At 35.2% G+C, this 20,941-nt stretch overlaps 1 protein-coding gene across 4 annotated transcripts in view; it reads right to left on the reverse strand.

Moving 5' to 3' along the window:
• The window catches only part of HECTD1 (HECT domain E3 ubiquitin protein ligase 1), a 107,415-nt gene that overhangs the window by 61,913 nt on the left and 24,561 nt on the right, over nt 1-20,941 (reverse strand). For all 4 annotated transcript variants that reach the window (XM_027870081.1, XM_027870080.1, XM_027870078.1 and 1 more), the window contains exons 3-13: nt 14,785-15,019; nt 12,803-13,030; nt 9,938-10,219; nt 9,560-9,830; nt 8,608-8,684; nt 8,426-8,524; nt 3,398-3,512; nt 2,677-2,851; nt 1,364-1,502; nt 1,002-1,172; nt 118-340 (exon numbers count right to left, since the gene is read on the reverse strand). In XM_027870081.1, coding sequence (XP_027725882.1) covers nt 118-340; nt 1,002-1,172; nt 1,364-1,502; nt 2,677-2,851; nt 3,398-3,512; nt 8,426-8,524; nt 8,608-8,684; nt 9,560-9,830; nt 9,938-10,219; nt 12,803-13,030; nt 14,785-15,019 — 2,015 coding nt within the window. The remainder of the gene's footprint in view (nt 1-117; nt 341-1,001; nt 1,173-1,363; nt 1,503-2,676; nt 2,852-3,397; nt 3,513-8,425; nt 8,525-8,607; nt 8,685-9,559; nt 9,831-9,937; nt 10,220-12,802; nt 13,031-14,784; nt 15,020-20,941) is intronic.

The following is a 20,941-nucleotide window of genomic DNA, read 5'->3' on the forward strand; positions in this document are numbered from 1 at the left end:
ACTGTGACTTTTTTTAAAAAATCACTTCTAAATCTACTTGTTAAATCTATTGTTAAACTACCTTTAACAATAACAAATCTAGAGAAAATAGACCTTCTGACGAAAATAATTTGTTACCTGAACTGTCAGATCCACCTTCAGGACTGCCACTGGAATACATTGTGGCAAGTTTCCCGTCCAAGATAAATCTGAACCACCCATTGCTGCCATTAGATAATTCCAAAGCTGCTGCATCACTCCAGATATATAAGCAGTCCCTTCCTCTAATAATTGACCAGTCTCTCCAATGGTATGGTTTGCCCTGCTGCAATTCTTTAGCATCTTCCTGTGGTTCATCTTCCTATAAAAATAAGAAAGTTAAGTGAAACTAGGAAAATAATCTGATTTACAATAATTTAGAAAACATTTATAAAATCTGACCAACAAATGATAAATTTAGGATATAAAAAAACCTCTAAATAACATTCAAATATAAAGGTAAACACATGTATTTACACATTGGGAATTAACTTACCATAAACATGACAAGCATTCATTCATTCATTCATTCATTTATTTATTGCTTTTTGGTGAGGCAATCGGGGTTAAATGACTTGCCCAGGGTCACACAGCTAGTAAGCATCAAATGTCTGAGGCCGGATTTGAACTCAGGTCCTCCTGATTCCTATGCTAGGGCTCTATCCACTGCACCACCTAGCTGCCTTCTCATGACAAGTATTTAGGCCAAACCAAAACAATTAATTAAATTATGAGTACATATGATCAGTGACACAGAAAAAGTGGCACAGTGTGGTCAAAATGAACACTGGATAAGGTGTCAGAAGATACAGGTTCCAGTCCCGGTTCTTCCATTAAATAGCTGTGAGACCTAATGCATGTTGCTTAATCTCTCTCATTTGACAAGTTTTATAGTCACTTTTTTAAGAGCAATATTACACAGGAACAAACATGTTCCTTCTCCAGAACATATCCTTTAATATTTTGCTTCTAAGACCATTTACTTTCTCAGGTTTTGATTCCTCTTCATTTTCATCATCAGAAGAAGGTCCTGCCAAAGTTGACACTTTACTAATTACTCCAAGTCTGGCAAGCTGATCCAAAAACAGATCACCACCTTTATCTACCAAATCCCTTATGATCTGCAAAGCTAATAAATGGCCGTCATCATCATCCTACAAAAAATTAGGGAGAGAGTGATTAAAACAAGTTTACTAGTTTCAATTTACTAAATTCCATTATATGCTACATAAAGAATGACATATTAATTTAAATCAAAATTTACCTGAGAATCACATGATTTCTATGATATATATAAGTAAAGATAAAGATATAAGAAGCAAAAAAGTTTTATTAAATAATTTACCTCTTGATCAAGAACAGTGGCAGTAATTTCCACTAGTACTGTAGGCAAATTGTGACCAGCATCAGAATCACAAACTTCTTTAAGGAGTGCTTCAGAACAAAAATGAATCATTTTTCTAATAAGAGCAAGACTTGCTTTCCTTTAAAATAAAAACAAATTATTCCCATAAAACTAAAATGAAAAAAAAATCACTCAAAAATAACTACATAGTAAGAAATACTAAAATTTCCCAAATTTACATGTGTATACATTAAACCTAAAGTGTACTATGAAGTCACAGTACAAGAGATGATAATCATGAGCAACCTAAGAGCAACTTTAGTTCTTTGGTACATATTTAAGATTTGCTATGTATGTTCTTGGTTTCCTTCATAAAGTAATAACTTAGGTTATCATCAACAATGACTACTTTTAAAGGTTTCTGAAATGTTCCCATAGTACTATCATTTAACTATCAAAGATTTAAAGCATCATAAGATACTGGAAATAAAGTTGATACCCCTTGACTTTGGGAACAGATAAAAAAATTGTGGTTAATGAATGTAATGGAATATTATTATACACATTATAAAATGATAAATTTGAAGTTTGGTAAACTTGGGAAGATTTGCACAAACTGATGAATTAATGCAAAACAACCCATGAAAGTCAATTTATGCAATAATCATAATGGTATAAAGGGAAAAAAAATTTAAAGATTTCAGAACTCTGATGATCAATACTGACTACAAAGGAAAGATGTTGAAGCCTGCCTCACAACTCACAACAGAGTGGCTGTGAACTAAAAGAATATAATAAGGCATTTTCAGACATGACCAATGTGTTGATCTGCTCTAACTATACATGTAAAAGCAAACACAAGAACAAATTCATTGGATAATTATACCTAAGAACATTGCCAAACACTGTCAAACACACAGTAACAGCTAGTATGGAATTTCCCTCCCAAGACCTTCAAAGCTTGAAATGCTACAAAGGAAGTTATATATGCAATAATTTGAACAGAAAAACCTGCTATTTTAGATTAATTTCATAAGAAAACAATGGAAATATATACAAAGGATTTTGAGAAACGAGTCTGGAAACCTGGGGCAAATGATGAACTTGACATAAAAGAAATTAGTATTTTCTTAAAAAGATGAACAACCAAGCTGCCTTGTAAATAACGTAATGTAATTAAGTACCTAGAAAAAAAACTTGTTTTAAAGTTATAATAGCTTTATTTGGTTTCCCTAAAGAGTCACAAAAACAGAGTTATGTAACCCCAAATTTAACATTAACATAAGAAAATTATGAGTATGTGAATCATTTACCTGATTGAAGGTAACATAGTTTGCTGAAATGTTTGTGCAAAGACTGGTAATAATCTTTTCAAGTATATTGGTGCCATTTCTGGATCTCCTTTGGGTTCATTACATTCTTCTTCATCTTTATTTGCATCTTTCTTCTTTTTATCATCTCCTTTATTGACTGGACACATCCAGTCACCTTTAAACCAGTAGGCATTGGTCAATAAAAGACATTTCTAGAACTCTTTATAACAAACAAAACGTAAGTGTTTGTCCAAATTTAAGTTTTTATTATCATTCACTTTAAAAGTCTATGCTGGGGGGAAAAAAGTCTGTGCTGTCACTGAAACCCTAATTCAGTTGTTTTTACTTATCAGACTATTCACTTTATTAATACAAATATTTAAAAAGTTGTTAATCCCAATAATGAATTGGCTTTGGGAGCAAATAATTACAAAATGATAACCTGAAGTTATATGTAAACTCTAGAACAATGTGATGAAAAGAAAAAAATTTGTCAACTAAGCAGCTATTTAACACTCTAGAATTGCTTAAACTGATTTACCTCCCTAACCCAATGAGAGGTTCCAGTCACATAGCCCCAACCTGAAATAATACGTAACACTATTATTTACCTAAGATTATATAACTACTTCATATTATAGTATGCATGCAAAAAACTAATTGCCAAATTGGCTGGAAAGTTTAAGAAACATTGCTGAAAAGAAGAAATGTTATGATTCACCTGGAGACTGAAGAATAGCTACTACTTCACTATGACCTCGTTCTCGAGCTTTATCTAAAGGAGTTTTCCCATCTTCATCCCTTAAATCAGGGTTTGCGCCATGTCTTAATAGGGTCTAGTACGAAAAAAAAATTTAATTAGTAACAATAGTTTTTAGTTCTATACTCCTAGAAATTTAAAAAGAACTAAAATATTATGTGACCCAAACTCCAGTCCCTGAGCTTACGAGAATCAAAAGTCCTAAAATGTACCAGATTTCAAATTATATTTTCTGCTTGGGACAACCTGTCCCCACAAAAAATCAATGTTCCAACCCTTTCCAGCAACACAAGGATCTAAGACATCTCCAGAGGCCTTGTGATGGAAAATGCTATCCACATCCAAAGAAAGAACTATGGAAGTTGAAGTGCTATTTTTTTTTTCTCTTCTGTTGAGTTTTGTTTCCTCTTTCTGATGGTTCCTCCTACTGGTTTTAATTTTTACTTACAACATCACTAATGTGAAAATATGTTTAACATGAATGTAAATGTATAGCCTGTATCAGATTATGCACCGTCTTGGGGAGGGTGGTGAGAAGGAAGGGGGAGAAAAATTTTAAACTCAAAAGCATATGGAAGTGATTATTTTGGGGGGGGGGGGGGTGGGCAAGGGGGTTAAGTGACTTGTCCAGGGTCACACAGGTAGTAAGTGTTATGTGTCTGAGGCCGGATTTGAACTCAGGTCTTCCTGAATCCAGGGCCGGCGCTCTATCCACTGCGCCATCTAGCTGACACCTGGAAGTGATTATTGATAAATCAAAATAAATTAATATAAATTTTTTAAAAAAAATCAATGTTCCAAATTCAAATCACTATATATCTAAAACATCCCACATCCAAGTTCTTTGTCTCTAGCAATTATACCACCATTTTTCAAATTACCTGGGACTAAAACTTTAATTCTATTATTCCTTACAGGAAAAACAGGAACAAGACATGTCAGTACCTCCTTTACAATGTCTTTCGTATGTGTTCATTTGCATGGTCAATCTCACTACTCTATTACAGGTCTTAATTACCTGTGCCTAGATTAATCTAACAGGTTTAGCTATTCTCCCTGCCTCCAAGCTTCATCTTCTTTTAATCCAGTGATTCTCAAAAGTATAATTCCTAGATCCCTGGTAGTCCCCGAGATCCATTCAAGGAGCCTGCAACATCAAAACTAATTCCATAATAATACTAAAATATTATAAAATAATACTAAAATACTATTACAATATTGCTCTCTTCCAACCACATAGCTGTGTAAGGCCAAATGTTCTTCATACATTCCAACCAAAACAACATATCACCACAAACAATCCAGAAGTAGACATAAGAATCCAACTGTCTTCTATTAAGTCATATGTAAAAGAGATTTGCAAAAATCTCATTCCTCCCTAAATTTTGCTTTTGAAAAGTTATTTTTCATAAAAATATATTATATATGCTAACATGTAATGAGTTTATTTTAAAAGAAACAGTATTTCAGAAATTAACTTCTAATATGAAAAACATTGAGTAGATACGACCCTATAAACAAAAGCTCCTCAGTAATTTTTAAGACTGAAAAAAGGTCCTGAGACCAAAAAGTGTAAGAATTGCTTCATTAAACTAACCTGCACTGTCACCAAGTTAAGCTTCTTAAAGCACTACTTTGATAATTCCACACCCTGCTAAATAGTTTACTATCAAGTCCTAACTCTTTTGCCTGATTCCTTACAATTCTCTAATGCTAAATATAAACTCCAATTAGTCTAGTCTCATGGAAGGTTTATTACCACCTTCATACCTTTACCCTCATGTTGTTCTAGGTAACTAAAATATCATCTTCCTACCCTTTTGACTGTCCAAATTCCACCCATGCTACAATGTTCCACTCCAGTCCTCCTATGTAAATTTTAAAGACTATTCTATTCCTTACTAAGTTCTCCCTTTTAACTCCTATAGACTCTTACTTTCAAGAATAGGCAATTTCATCTTATATTTTTATCAGATTAGAATCACAGAATTTTAACTGCTGAAAAGGCACAATCTTTTCATTTTACAAACTAAGAAGTGGTGACTGATATAACTTATCCAACATTACCTACCTAGCGACAGAATTAACAACTATAATTTAGACTCTTGAACTTTAGGCTATATTTCTTTCTACTATTAATCAACCAGAAATTATTAGTAAGAACTTACTATGCCATAGACACTGTGCTAGGTCCTAGGGATAATAAGAGAAAAAATCAGAGTCTCTGTCTACGAGGAACTTACATTTCATAAAAGGTGAAAATAATGAACATTTACATATAAACAAAATACATACAAGTAATTTTTTGAAGGAGAAGGCATTATCAACAACAGGCATCAGGAAAGGATTCATGTAGAAGGTAATACTTGAGCTGAGCTTTGCAGGAAACTAAGGATTCTAAAAGGTAGCAAGGTAAGGAAATACATTCTGGGAATGGGGGACAGTCAGTACAAAAGAACAGGGAAGATCTCATGCTGCATATGAAGAAGAGTAAGAAGCCTAGGTCGATTGAATCATATGAAGATTATATGAATTAAGAGAAATATATAATAAGGTAGGAAAGATAGGTCGATGACAGACCGTAAAGGGCTTTAAATTCAAAACAGAAGAGTTTATATATTATCTTAAATGGTGCTATGAAAGTTTATTGAGTAAGGAAATGAAATGGTCAGACCTCTGCTGTCAGAAAGTCACTTTGCAGTTGTATGAAGAGTGGACTGGAAAGGAAAGACTAGAGGCAGGTCGACCAATTAGGAGGCCATTCCAAGTCTTTGTGAGGGAATGAGGGCCTGAACTAGGGTAATGGAAGGAAGGAAAGTAGAAAGAATCTATATGCATAATAAATGTAGTAGAAGTAGGACTGAGACTTGGCAAATGATTGCTACATCAGACAGAATTGACAAGACTTGGACAGAAGTTGAATAGAATAGAATCACTGATGATTCCAAGGTTAAGAATCTGAATATCTCAAGGATGATACCACCATGCCACCACCCATGACAAAACTAGGTACATTTGGAAGGCAAGTGGATTTGGGGAGTTTAGCTTTTATTAAATTTGATATGTGTCTGGGACTTCTGATCTGAAATGTCCAATAGACTACTGTAGATAAGGCTAGAGGGCAGGAGAAAGATTAGTGCTAGATAAATAAATATGAGAGTCATCTTCATAGAGATAACCAAATCTACCAAAATTGATGAGATCACTGAGAAAGCATGGAAAGAGGAGCAATGGGAATCCAGGAGAGACCACTGAGGCAAACCACATTTGACGTATGATGTGGATGATTATCCAGGAAAAGAAAATGAGTGACCAAACAGGTATGAAGAGAATCAATAGAGCAGTGTCATTAAAAACTCAGAGAGAAGTAATGCCCAAGAGGAAAAAGTGGTCTATAACATCAAATGCAGTCAAGAAACTAGGATTGAGAAAAAGTCATTATATCTGTGACATCAGTGACAAAGGTCATTGGTAATTTGAAGAGAGTAGTTTTGGTTGAGTGATGAGGTAAGAAGTCCAACTACAAAGGGCTAAGAAGTAAATGAAAAGGGATAACAGCAATTAGAGTAGGCAGCTTTTTCTAAGAGTTGTGAAAGGAAGGAAAGAAATAGGACAATAGCTTGAGGGGACAGCAAGGCAAAGTGAGGGTTTTGTTGTTATTACTGTTTTAAGGATGAAAAGAAGACCTGAGTATGTTTGTAGGCAGCAGGAGCAGAACCAGAGGACTGGGAGAAACTGAAGATTAGAGAGAGGGGGAAGATGATGTTAAGGACAATCTGCCAGAGGAGACATGAGAAAATGGGATAAAGGCTACAGTATATGAAGAAATGCGCTGCCACGAGGAGAAGGGCCATCCCTTTCTCAGGGACTGGAGAAAAGGAGGGAATGAGAGATGATGTTAAAGAGGTTTGAGATACTGAGAGGCATATTTTCTCAATAAAATGTGAGGTGAGATACTAAGCTTAGGGTGGGTAGAAGAAGTGCTGTAGGAAGTATACAAAGAAAAGAAAGTTGTATATGATTGTAATGGAATACTATTGAGCTATAAGAAATGACAAGCAGGCAGATTTCAGAAAAACCTGGAAAGGCTTACATGAACTGATGCAAAGTGAAGTGAGCAGAAACAGAAGAACACTGTACACAGTATGAACAACACCATAAGATGATCAACTATGAACGACTAAACTCTTCTCAGCAATACAATTATAAAAGAAAATTCCAAAGTACTTATGATAGAAAATGCTATCATCATCTAGAAAAAGAACTGATGAAGTTTGAACACAGATCAAATCACACTATTTTCACTTTATTTTTTTCGTGGTTCATTTCTTCTGGCCTGTTTCTTCTTTCACAACATGATTAATATGGAAATAAGTTTTACATGACTGCATATATATAACATATCAAATTGCTTCTTGTCTTAGGGAGTGGATGGTGAGAGAGAGGGAGATTTTGGAACTAAAAATTTTTTTAAAATAAACATTAAAAATAAACATTAAAAAAATAAACATAAAAATGTAACTGGAAAAAAATACTATTACAAAAAAGAAGAAAAGAAGAGACTCATTTTAAAGATTCTAAAGAGTCTACAATTCACATTTATAATAGCACTTTAAGATTTGCAAAGCACTTTCATCACAACAATCCAGTGAGAAAAAAATGTTTATTTTTTTTTTCCCATTTTGGTTCTGATTTGTCCAATCACACAGTGGGAAAACATCTAAGATATGAGAAGACTCATTTCAAATGCTTAACCAACCTCTCAGTTCCCACAAACCAGTATGTACCATTATCAAACCATGAGTATGAAATACTGTAAGAGAATCTACAACAGAATATTTTTCTTGTACTGACCATAATCGTAAGATTCATGAAGAACACTGCTAACAAAGAAAAAATGTGATTATATTAATGTATGTTAATCTATCCCCTCAACATAATTCTTAAATACGTATACACAATTTACTATACTAAAACTAAAATTCACACCTTTGCTACTTGAGGCCTTCCAAAGCAGGCTGCATAATGTAACGATGATGACCTTTGACCCCTGTTAACATCAGCACCTCTTTCACACAGAAATTCTACCTGTGAGAATTAAAAAAAAAGGTTTTAAAAATGTCTTATTCATCTCTCTTCCTCTGAAAAACTTGTTATTACATTTATCTTACCATTTCCTGAGTTCCAAAAGCAGAGGCCCAGTTTAAAAGCGTTTGGCCCACATCATCCATAAAATTCACTTCAAATGCTGCAATTATTAAAAATAATTAAAATACAATTGAGAATCAAATGAAAATAGGGAAGTATTTTATAACTACAAAGTAAAATGCAGAATGAATTTATTTTAAGTCGATACAAATATTTCTCAGCATGAATTTTATGATAGTTTGAATTGCTTTATGTTTCCCCCCCACTAAAGAACATAAGCATAAGCACTGAAAATTCACTAATTTTGATCGACTGTAAGTAAAAGTAAAGTCAGTAAAACACAAGTCTGTCTTTTTAAAAGAGATTTGCCATCTCCTCTACAGGTAAAATGAGCAAAGATGAGAGTCTATAATTCAGATTACTTCTGGGATTCAACTCATAGGCAGAGAAGAAATTAAGGTTGAAAAGAATAAAAATAGCTGAAAAGAAAACTATATGTGAGGCCTGGCATTACTTTGTTAGTCTTCATAAGATGAATATCCACCAAGATATCTTAAAATATCATAAAATTGACAGAAACTGTATAAAATGGTTAGATTACAAACTAAATCTTATCATAAAAGCCGTTCTATCTTTTCATCACTTTGCCTTACACAAATTTCCTCATCCTACACTGCCTCCAAAAGAAATTTTTTTTAAAGACCAGTATTTCACCATTCAGCAGCAATCAGCTTGGTACCACATTTCTTTCAGTCAATGAAGCAATCTTCTCAACCTTAATTATGAGGCAGCATCACCCTCTAGTGGAAAAACTGTCAACTGCAGGCTAACATAAATAAGACAAACTACAATAGAACATGGGGAGAAGATAACTTCTGTATCTTCCAATGCAGTTTCAAGAAATATATAATAACAATAATCAGAATCTATAATTTCCATTATCCATGACCTCATTTCTTAAGATAATCTGCATACCTCCTGTGTCAATTGCATCTATAAGTGCATCAGTATCTTTACTTCGGATACAGTCTATGAGCTGTCTATGTGAGCGCTCTCCAGAACTATCCAATCTACGAAGCCCTGGAATTCTGCCTGTAGATCCAGCACTGGACTTTGGTAGGGCCTTTCGCCCTTCAAATAATAGCACCAAGAGAAGGTCAACCAAACGCATGGTATCCAACACACATCTTTCATCACCCTGTAGAGCACTTTCAATCGAATCTGGAAGCTCAGACCTCAGGAGATTCTAGAAAAAGGGATGAGAATAATTATGTCTATTGTTTACCAATTATTGTTCCATCATCCCATAAAATACTTTCCTTTGAAATAAAAAATAGTAAGAAATATTCTTACATGTGTGACTACTGGAGAGCCTCTGCAAAGTGTTGACAGCAAACTTACAATAGTTGAAACCTGATTACTTAATTTGGAATCAGCAGCTGTAGATGGTGCTCCGGTTGTGCTTCTCCCTGGTTTGCATGCTGATGATGGGCCTGATACAGTACCACCAGCTGCTGCCATTCGAGATAATAGCTCTTCAGTTAGTCCATGTTTGGCTAATGGGGCTGGGTCAACACCACGTCGAGTAAATCTGTCAGCTAGGGAAGCAAAACATCGCAAAGCTCCATCTGAAACCTAGATGTGGAAATAGAAAATAGAATCTCTAGATAAAGAAATCATAATCTATAACTTGAATAACCTGAAATTCACCTAAAAGACTATGACACTACTAAGACACTAAAAACAATGCCATTGATAATCCTAAGAAAAATCTAAGCAGGTCACATTGGGTTTAGAGAGGGAAAAAAACAGTATTTGGTAATAATATTGATGTTATAACTTTAGACATCTAAGTCCTGTCAATTCAACAAGTTTGAGAAATTAGTTTGTTAATCTACTTTACAAGAATTCTTGATTTTAATTAACACAATCTAAAAAATAAATATAATTGATTTGGGTTTTTTTGGGAAAATATTTTTATAATAGATGATTTCTGACTACAGATTTATGATACAACTTTCTCTTCTCCCATAACACCTATTCCAAAACCTTTATTCTTTCCTCTTCACTACCTTCCATTCAAGTTTACAAGCAAATGCTTATTGAATAAGCAAATGATTCAGCTCTAGGCTTTCCTCCTATTCCTCAAAATTTCTCAGTATTACCAAGTTTCTCTATGTTTCACTAAACCTAATTACTATACCTGTGACAGTAATCCCATTTCCTCTAGGAACTATCAGTCATCCCCAATCTCTCATTCACGCTTCATCTCTCCTTATCAACAAATTCCTCTCTAACAAAAAACATGCTCAAGTTTCACCAATTTTTAAAAAACTCCCTTGACATTTCCACCCCTTTCACTGCTTCTCCACTGTAACTTTACTTTGCTAAAATGCTTGAAAACATCATCTACACCCAATGCTTCTACTTTAGTAGCAACTCTCCTCAAGCCCTTGCAATTTGTATTCTATCTCCCCAAAAATCATCGGTCAATAATTACTAATAACAAATCAAATGATATTTTTAAAGTCCTCATCATCTTTGACCTCTACAACTACCAAAACTCCTGACTACTTCTCTCCAACCAGATACAATTCTCCTAAAATGGCTTAAGAAACACTGGATTCCCCTGCTTCTCCTTTCACTTATAATTTCTCCTCCTTTCTTTCCTTCTCTGGTTCCATGTCTACTAAATAACCCTTTAGCATAGGTATCCCACAAGTAGTCTTCCATCTACAACCTCTCTTTCTTGGTAATTTTATTCATGGCCATGCCTTCAATTAACTTCTCTGTGAAGATGACTGACTCTCTCTCCATTTCTGAACTTTCTTCTGAGTGCTGGATCTGCATTTCCAAGTGCCTATAGGAAAGGGATTCATAATCTGGGGTCCACAGATCCCCACCACCTCAAGAGGCCAGTGGATAGATATCAGAGGATCTGTGAACTTGGATGGGAAAAAAATGCATCTTTATTTTCACTACCCTTTAAATAAAATTTAGTATTTCCTTTAATTATGAATGGAGGTAACACAATCATTATTCTGAGAAGTCCATATGCTTCACCAGACTGTCAAAGGTTTTGTCTAAGACACACACAAAAAGGTTAAGAACCCCTGCCAGAGTTCACCTTCCCTAAGATGTAGCTTCATAATTCACCCCAAACTTCCCAAATTCATAACCTTGGAGTTTTTGTGGATTCTTTGTTATTTCTTTCATTTCCTTCTATAATCACTGTCCATAATCAATCAGTTACCAAGTCACACAAGTCTACTTTCACAATACTTTTCAAATCTATGTCCTTGCCTCTATTCTCAAAGCACTAATTTAATAGAGATCCTTATTACAACTTGCCTAGATTATTATGGCAGCTTCCTAACAGTATCTTTGTTCCCTCTCTCCTCCTTTCAACCTATTCTGTATATTTCTGCCATAACAGTCTCTGTTAGCCATAGATTTGATCATGTCACTCTTCCTTTCAAAATCTTTAGTGACTCCCTTTAGTGGCTTACTGTATAAATTTCAAACTCTTCTGGCCATCAAGCCCTCCCACAATCTCGCCACCTTGCCTTTCCTGTCTTATCTCTTAATATTAGAATTTTCAAATTAGAAGGGATCTCAGCAGCCATGTAGTACAACCTATAACTCAAAAGAATCCTTACTATAACATACTCAACAGGTAGTCATCCAGTATCTGTCTGAAGTCCTGCAATGAAGAGGCTTTACTTCCCAAGACAATCCAATGCACTTTGAGACAGCTAATTGTTAAGAAGGTATTCCTAACATCAAATCTAGATTTGTCTCTTTACAACTTTCCCATTGTTAATGTTCTGTCAGGTTCTCATCCTGGATGCCCAACTCTGAATGTTCTGTAATTTACTCTAATCAGTTTCCTTTCTAAAATATTTGTCAAAGAAATTTAATACCATACTCCAAAACATATTAGTCCTTTCACGCATTTCAACAACATTCTAGCCTTTGTTCATACATTCTCTATTTTAACACCAAATTGAATTGTACAAAATCAATCATGTTTTGTAAGGACTTCAAACAAAAAAGCATCATAAGTTCTGTTGTTTTTAATAACAGTCCAAATCCTTTAGCAAAATACAACAACAAAAAAAAAAGTAAAAAGAACATGATTATTAATTGTGGAAAAAAACAAACAAACCATAGACAATTCCAATTAATTTCTTCATTTCCATTAACCTGTCCACATACCTGATGATCTTCATGTTTTAATAAACTAGACAGGGATTCTACACAGATTTCTAATGACGAATCTTGAGGTTCCATTTTGCCACAAAGTCTTGACACTACTGCCATTGCAGAATGAAGGGTATCTTTATGAACCAGGTGCCCACTATCACGAATGAATGTCAGCACACAGTTTAAACCACCAGCCTCAAAGACAGCTCCTGATTCACGAGTACAGATCAGTTCTAAAACCTATGAATAATTGAAATACAAAAATATTTTTTAAAAATTGTGTCTTCTAAAAGTAATATTTTTCTTCATTTTCTGTTGGAGAATAGGATTTCTACCAAAACAGCAAAAATCTCTAGATGGTTTCCCCATACTGCTTTAAATCATAAGCTTCCAATCCAAATCTAGGAAAATTAAGACAATGAGGCAACAAGAAGTCTCTTTCATTAAAAGATATTAATTCTTTATTCAAGCAGGATGTCTAACTAATAACAGTCTTTATTCCTTTTACAATGTTGGTTAATAAAGCTTTTACAGAATAATAATACGAAGAGTGCAAAGAAAGAGATCCCTAGAAAGATGCTACTGAAATAAAGCAGGCAAGTCTTTCAAACTTACTACTGACTACTTAGAGTTTGTAAACTTTGGCAAGGCCTATAAAAGGTAGAGTGAAAAACAACTATTGGTCTAACAAGTGATTTAAAATACAACAAAACAGGGATTACCTGCCTTATCTCTGACTAGGTAGCATTCAAGTTACGGCAGACCTATGAACCAGTAGGAAGCTGAAGCAGTATGAGAGAGTTTAAAAAAGGACCTTAAAGTCTCTGTTACAATCTCCCCCCCAGTTAAGAGTTCTTACCCTAAGCCCTATGAAACCACCCTTTGGAAAAATAAAGTATATACCTTTTATTGCTCTCTACCACTTCCAAAAAACAAAAAGATAAAGGTGAGGAAAAAAATTTTTTTTCATCTTGCCAGAAGACCTAATTTTTCTCACCTACCTATTTCATAAGGATGTTGTGAGGAAAACAAACTTTAAAGCACTGTATAAATGTTAGTTATTAATAGTCCTCTTAAATAAAAATGTAGTACATAGAATCCTGGAATTGGAGTCCAAAGACCTGGTCTTCAGACCAAGTTCTACCACTTGCTAAGAAGAAGAAGAGGAGGAAGAGGAGGAGGTGGAGTACTAATAACAACTAATACTTTTTTAGTACTTACTATGTGCCAGGCACTGTGCAAACACTTCACAATCATTATCTCATTTGATCCTCCCAACAGCCCTGGATGGTAGGTTCTATTATTATCCTCATTTTATAGACCAAGAAACTGAGCAAAACAGGGGTTAAGTGACTTACATACACATACATACAGATAGTAAGTGTCTGAGGCCACATAGGAACTTAGATCTTCCTGACTCCAGGTCCAGAACTCTAACCACTGCAACCATCTAGCTGTAAGAGCTTAATAAACGCTTGTCAACTTGGTAAATCTCTCTTAACCACTTCTGAGCTTTAGCTTTTTTGTTTGTCAAATGGGAATGATATGACTAACATGGAAATAGGCTTTGCATGACTGCACATGTATAACCTATATCAAATTGCTTGTGTTCTCAATTTAGAACTCAAAATTTTAAAAAAGAAATATCAAAAACTGTTTTCACATGTCATTGGGAAAAATATTTATATCTATATATAGATATATATATCTATTTATCTATGTATATTTATATCTATTTTATTTATAAGGCAGCATGTCTGTGACATTCTTCAACCTACATATGATAAATCTTCCAAAAATGAAAAAAGAGGGGGGCAATGATAATATTTACATCTACCTCATAGGAGTGTTGTGAGTAAAGTGCTTTGTAAACTTTAAAGTTTTATACAAACATGTTAAAATGACCCTCAAATGGAACAATTTAAGGTATGCACCTTTAAAAAACCTGTAATGTAAGAAACAATTTTTCAAAATTTAAGTTTTAAGATACCTACTTTCACGCATTGTTCAGCTAAGTCTCTGCTGGTTCTGTTGTTAAGTTCAACTACCACCAAACGATTACAAAGTGCTTTTATGGCTCCATCTACTCCAACGATTCTCCGAGTACATTCTGCTGACACATCTAGGTAGTAGGTTATGGCACGGGCTGTCACTTCTAATACATTGTCTGGTGCACTTTCATCAAGAAAAATTTTACAGAGCGCTGGTAAAAATGTACGAGGAGGGCACCTACAGTAAAAAGAAATACATTATACAATACTAATCAAAATATAAATATTTTGCTATTAACTTAACCAACACACATAAAAAAAGAGACAAGTAAAAACAACTTTGTAGTAGCATTATAAAAAGAAATTAAGGAAAAATGAAACAATTGGAAGCATACTCCCTGTTCATGGTCAGTGCAAATACATTAAACATCAAAACTTCACAAATTTTTACAGATTTAATGCTATCTAAAATGCCCGCCTGCCACTTTCATGAATTTAAAGATAGAAAAATAGATCAATAGAACAGAGGATATAAAAATAGAACCCAGTACATGTTAGATTAGTATTTGAGGGAGTGCCTAGCACATAGTAATGACATAATTGCTTACTGACTTGACTTGGTAAACTCAAAATACAAAAACATTTGAGAAAGGAACAGGAAAACAAAAATTGTTAGAAAAACTGGATAGCAGTATAGCAACAAATTAATAGAATCATATGATACACCAACATATTTTAATAACCCAAAGTAGATCAAGGATATAAATATAAAAAACAAAACCATAAAAGAAAGAATACTATATCTGTCAATTGTGGAGGGAAGCAAATGCATCTATCCTGAAAACGGAACAAACAAAATTTATGGATTGGATGTTACTGGAAGATAACATTTTTGTAGGACAAAAAGCAATAGCTCTAAACTAACTAAAAAATAATCAGAGAGATGAATACATTTGTAACAAGGATCTGATAGAAATTTGACATCAGAAATATAAAGAACTAAAATAAATCTGTAAGAATTTTGAAGGGGGTTATGGACAAGGAATATTAACAATTTTCTAAGGGGAAAAATTATGAGTCATTATTAAAAAAAAACTACTCAAATATTTAACAATTCAAGAAATGCAAATTTAAAACAACTCCCCATCAAATTCACCAAAAAATGGGTACTAATATAGGGGAAGAATGTTGGTGGGGCTGCAAATTGGTTAAAACTTTTTCAAAAGCAATCTGACAATTTACAATTAGTTACAAAACCAGTCATGTCTATTACTAGAAAACTCAAAACATGCTACTACTAACATTTTACCACAATGGATGAATGAATTGATGATAAAGACATTTATTAAGCACTTAACAAAACCTGTGTGTATAAAAATATTCATGGCAGTTTTACATCAAAAGCAAAGAAACTAGAAACAACATATACTTGGAGAATAGCTGAATATAGAATGGGATTTTATCGTCATTATATTTTTAAACTTTCATTTATTGTATAGGATAGTAATACAAAAAAAAGTGAGAAACACTCAACAGTAAAATACAGCAAATTTAATTCAAAATATTGTACCATACTTAGCCCCATTGTCTAGCCAAAAAAAAAAAACAAACCAAAATACAGTACCATAAGATTACTCTCACCTACTGCAAAGGCCACCTAATTGATATCCCTCCTTCTAATCACTTCCTATATATTCATCTGTCCTCCATATAGTTTGCTAAAATAATTTTCCTAAAAAGCACAAGTATTCTCCCTGCTCAGTTTCCAATAGCTCCCTATGACCTCTATGATCAAACATAAAATCCTGTTTGGCATTTAAATTACTCTTTTGCCTTTGATGGATCTTCATCCAGGTTGTACCTGCCAACAGAGGATGACCTCCAATGCTCTGTCCAGTACCCTCTCCTCTTCTTTTTTTAAACTATTTCATTTGGTAATTTCATCAGCTCCCAAGGATTCAATTATTATGTCTATGCAGATAAATCTCTAGATTTGCACCTCCAACTACCTATTGGACACCTCAAACTGAATGTCCCTTAGACATCTTAAATTCAACATATCCAAAGCTGAATTCACTATTTTTCTCCCAAAACCCTGCCCCCTTCCTACAGTGAAGAACACCACCATCTTCCCAGTCCCAAGGCCCAAAACCCAGATGTCATCCTCACCTTCTCATTCTCTCTCACCAACCACATCCAATTTGTTAACAAGTCCTGTCAATTCTATCTTCCTAACATCTCTCTTACACACCCCCTTCTCTCCTGCAAAATTGACTGTCATCATCTTGGTGCAGGCCACTCATCACCTCAAGTCTGAACTACTGAAACAGCCTGCTGGAGGGTCTGCCTACCTCAAGTCTCTCCCCACTTCAGTCCATCCACCACTCAGCTGTCAAAGTGATCCTCCTAAAGAGCAAGTCTGGCCATGATTCAATAAACTCCAATGGCTCCCTCTCACCTTAAGGATAAAATTCATTTGTCAAAACCCTTCATAACTTTGCCCTTTCCTTCCTTTACAGCCTTTTTATACCTTACTCTCTCACACCCTTCATACACTCTTTGATCTAGTAACTGCCCTCACTACTGTTCCTTAAGCAAGATAACTACATCTCCTGACTCTAGGCATTTTCACTGGTTGTCTTCCATACCTTGAATGCTTTCCCTCATCTGTATCTCTTGGAGTTCATGGACTCTTTCAAGTCTCAGCTAAAATCTTTTCTACAAGACAGACACCTTTCCCAAGTCCCTCTGAATTCTAGTACTCTCCCTCTTTTGCATATTGTCTCCCCTTTAAAGTGTAAGCTATTTGAGGGCAGGGAATTGCTTTTTTCTTTCTTTGTATTTAAATTGCCTGACAGATAATACATGTTTAATAAATGCTTGCTGACTTGTTAAGTTCTCAACCAGACCTAAACCTATCTTTCCAGCTTCACATTATGCCCCTCCAACATACACTATGGTCCAACCATTTTGGCCTCTCTGCTGTTCCACTCAATCTCACCACTCTATGCCTCTGGCTTGGCTGTATCTTATGTCTGGAATGTTCTACCACCTCATATCAACTTCCTGAAATCCATGAATCCATTCAAGTGACTGCCATAGAAAGCCTTTCTGCACGTACATACTGCCTTCCCTGTTAGAATGTAAGCTCCTTAGAGACAAAGACTGGCTTTGCTTTTGTTTGGCTATCAGAATCTAGCACGCTGTCCTCTCCATATACCAAGTGATTCCATTCCATTCTGTCTTCTCCCAGACAGCCTCCTCCATGATCCCATTCTCTCATATCTTCTTCTGCCCTGTCTACTGCCTGCTTCCAAATATGCTCAAGCTTTATCCATCCTTGAAAACTTTCATTTATTACATCCATCCTTACTAGATATCACGCCATATCTCTCCTCCCTTTTGTAACTAAACTCCTTGAGAAGACTGTCTATAATTATATAATAAAAGTTTCTTTTTTTCTCTTAATTCTCTACTGCCTGCCTTCCAAACTCACCATTCAACCAAAATTGCTGACTCCAAAGTTATTAATATGATATTTCAATTGACAAATCTCATGACCTTTTCTTAATCCTCATCCTTCTTGACTTTTGTACAGCCTCTAACACTGTTGATCACCCTCTTCTTGATACTCTCTGATCTCAATGTTTTCTTGACATTGTCCTCTCCTGGTTGTCCTCCTACCTGTCTGATTCCTCTGCCTCAGTCTCCTTTGCTGGTTTTTCATCCAGGTTATGCCCTCTAACAACAGATGTTTCCAAAGGCACTGTCCTGGGCCCTCTTCCTTTTCTCCCTCTATATGATTTCACTTGGTGATCTCATCAGCTCTCACAGATTCAATTAGCATCTATGCTGATGATTATCAAATCATTTTAACTAGTCCTAACCTTTCAAGACCTCCAACCTTGCATCTCCAACTGCCTGCTGAACCTCTCAAACCGGATGCCCAGAAGTCATCTTAAATTCAACATGGCTAAAACCGAGTACCACTATCCTACCAGTCATATAGGTTCACAAGCTAGATGTCATCCTCAACTCCTCATTCTCATCCCCCATGGCCTATCTCTTACCAAGGACTGTCCATTTTACTTCTGCAATTAATCTATAAATCCACTTAACCAAGAACACATAACCATGATTTGTCGTAATACACTGAAAGCAAAAGAATAGATTAGGGAAATATTATCAAGTCCACCTTATGTTAATCAATTTTAATTAGAAAAAGCTAAATTTCTTTCTTATTTTTAAATTAAAAAAAAAAACACAAAAAGAAGTTCTAATATTTCCCTTCATCTTGCACACCCCAATGTTCTAGATATCAATGAACAAATATTTAAATCCCTACTGCATTGCAGGGGGCCTCCTGTTGTATTCATGATGGACATGAAGGATTTGAAGGCCTTACTGTTGTTCATCATACTTTCCATTTCCAATCTCCATGAATTTCACTTGCTACACCCCATGCCTGGAATAAACTCCCTCATCATCTCAGGATCTTAGAATCTCTATTCTCTTTCACAACTCAGCTCAAGCACAACTTTCTGCATATTGCCTTCCCCGTCCTCCTCAGCCCTCCTCCCCAAGTAATCACATATTCCTTATTTAGCTGGGCATGACATGGATCCAATCACATTGGAGCATTTAAATATTCATAAAAATAAAAAGGAGAAAGACTAAACAGATTCTTTACTGACAATAATGCAATAAAAATTATAATTAATAAAGGAAATGTGAAGAAATGATTAAAAATTAATTGGAAGAACCAAGATGATGGAATGGAAGTACAGTGGAGCTCCTCTCCATAAAACTTCTGTAAACATATCTAGAAAATGCATCAGATAAACTTTCAATGGGGAAATCCAGAAAAAGTCATAGTGAGTCATTTGTCCAGCCTGGCTTGGCACAGGGAAACTGACAAAAGATCTGCCTCTAGACAACAGGGACAGGATCAGGCCAGAAGCACTACAGCTCCCACAGAAAGGGAGGTCCCAGAACTACTGGGGCTCCACAAGACCAAAAACAAGTACTGAGATTCAGGACAGATGCAAATTTGCAGTTTTGTCAGCCACTACCCACTTCCAAGTTACAGTCAGGGCTGACTGAGAGGGGAATTTCCACATCACAGGGTGCTATTCCTCAGTAGGCAGGAGAAAGTAGTAAATTCAAAAGCCAGCAGCAGTAGTGGGGCTCAGACTCCAGGCAGAGCACTATCTCATCTCCAGCACCTAGCCCAGCCTAGAGAGAAAAAAAATCAAGCAGGAAACCCAGATCAAAGGAAAGCCCATAATTCTGCCATTCTGAAACAACAGAGCTCTCCAGCTGACAGATAAGGACTGACTCCAGTAGCAGTCTACTTTTTCTCAGACCCAAACCCAGGTTAGGAACTTGTAGAGCTCAGACTAGGAGAGCAGCAGTCAGATTTTGCCCTGGTTCAAACTACCCAGAGATCACTGAAAGTTTACAAGTCTCACCTGTTCCTAAGATCCTGGAATAGCATAACACTCATTACCCCAAGAAAGAAGCAACAGGACTAGGCCAGATCTTACCCCCAAAATGCCGTAGAGTACAATCCTAACATTAAGTCTGAAGAAAGACGAAAGCTGGAAGAATGACCAAACAAAAAAAAGAAGCTCATTATAAAGAGCTTTCTCTTTTCTCAAAGAGAAGACTCTTTGGTGGACAGAAAGCTCAAGACACAAACTCAGAAGAAAAAAAATTACTCCACACCACCTATAAGCAATGCCTCAAAGAAAAACACAGACTGAGCAAAAATCCAACCAGAATTCTTAGAAGAGATAAAGGAAGGGTTTTTTAAATGAGTTAAAAGTAATTTTTATAAATGAAACGCACTTGAGGAAAAAATTTAGAAAAGAATCAAGTTATGGAAGAATTGGAAAACAGGAGGTATAAAAGTTACAAAACCTTGCCTGAGCAATGAACTCCCCAAAAACTCAGATGAACAGAAGAAGCCAATGACTCCAAGATGAAAACAAGAAATACTAAAGTCAAGAGGTTGATAAAATAAAAGAAAACACATGGAATCTTATAGTAAAAACTTACCAGGAAAATATATTATGGAGAAAAAAAATCTAAGAAACACTGTACTACCTGTAACACCATGACCAAAAAAAAAGTCTAAACACCATATTTCAAGGACTAT

The sequence above is a fragment of the Vombatus ursinus genome, unplaced genomic scaffold (genome assembly GCF_900497805.2).
Source record: "Vombatus ursinus unplaced genomic scaffold, bare-nosed wombat genome assembly UNPS02014794.1, whole genome shotgun sequence".
Classification (NCBI taxonomy): Eukaryota; Metazoa; Chordata; class Mammalia; order Diprotodontia; family Vombatidae; genus Vombatus; species Vombatus ursinus.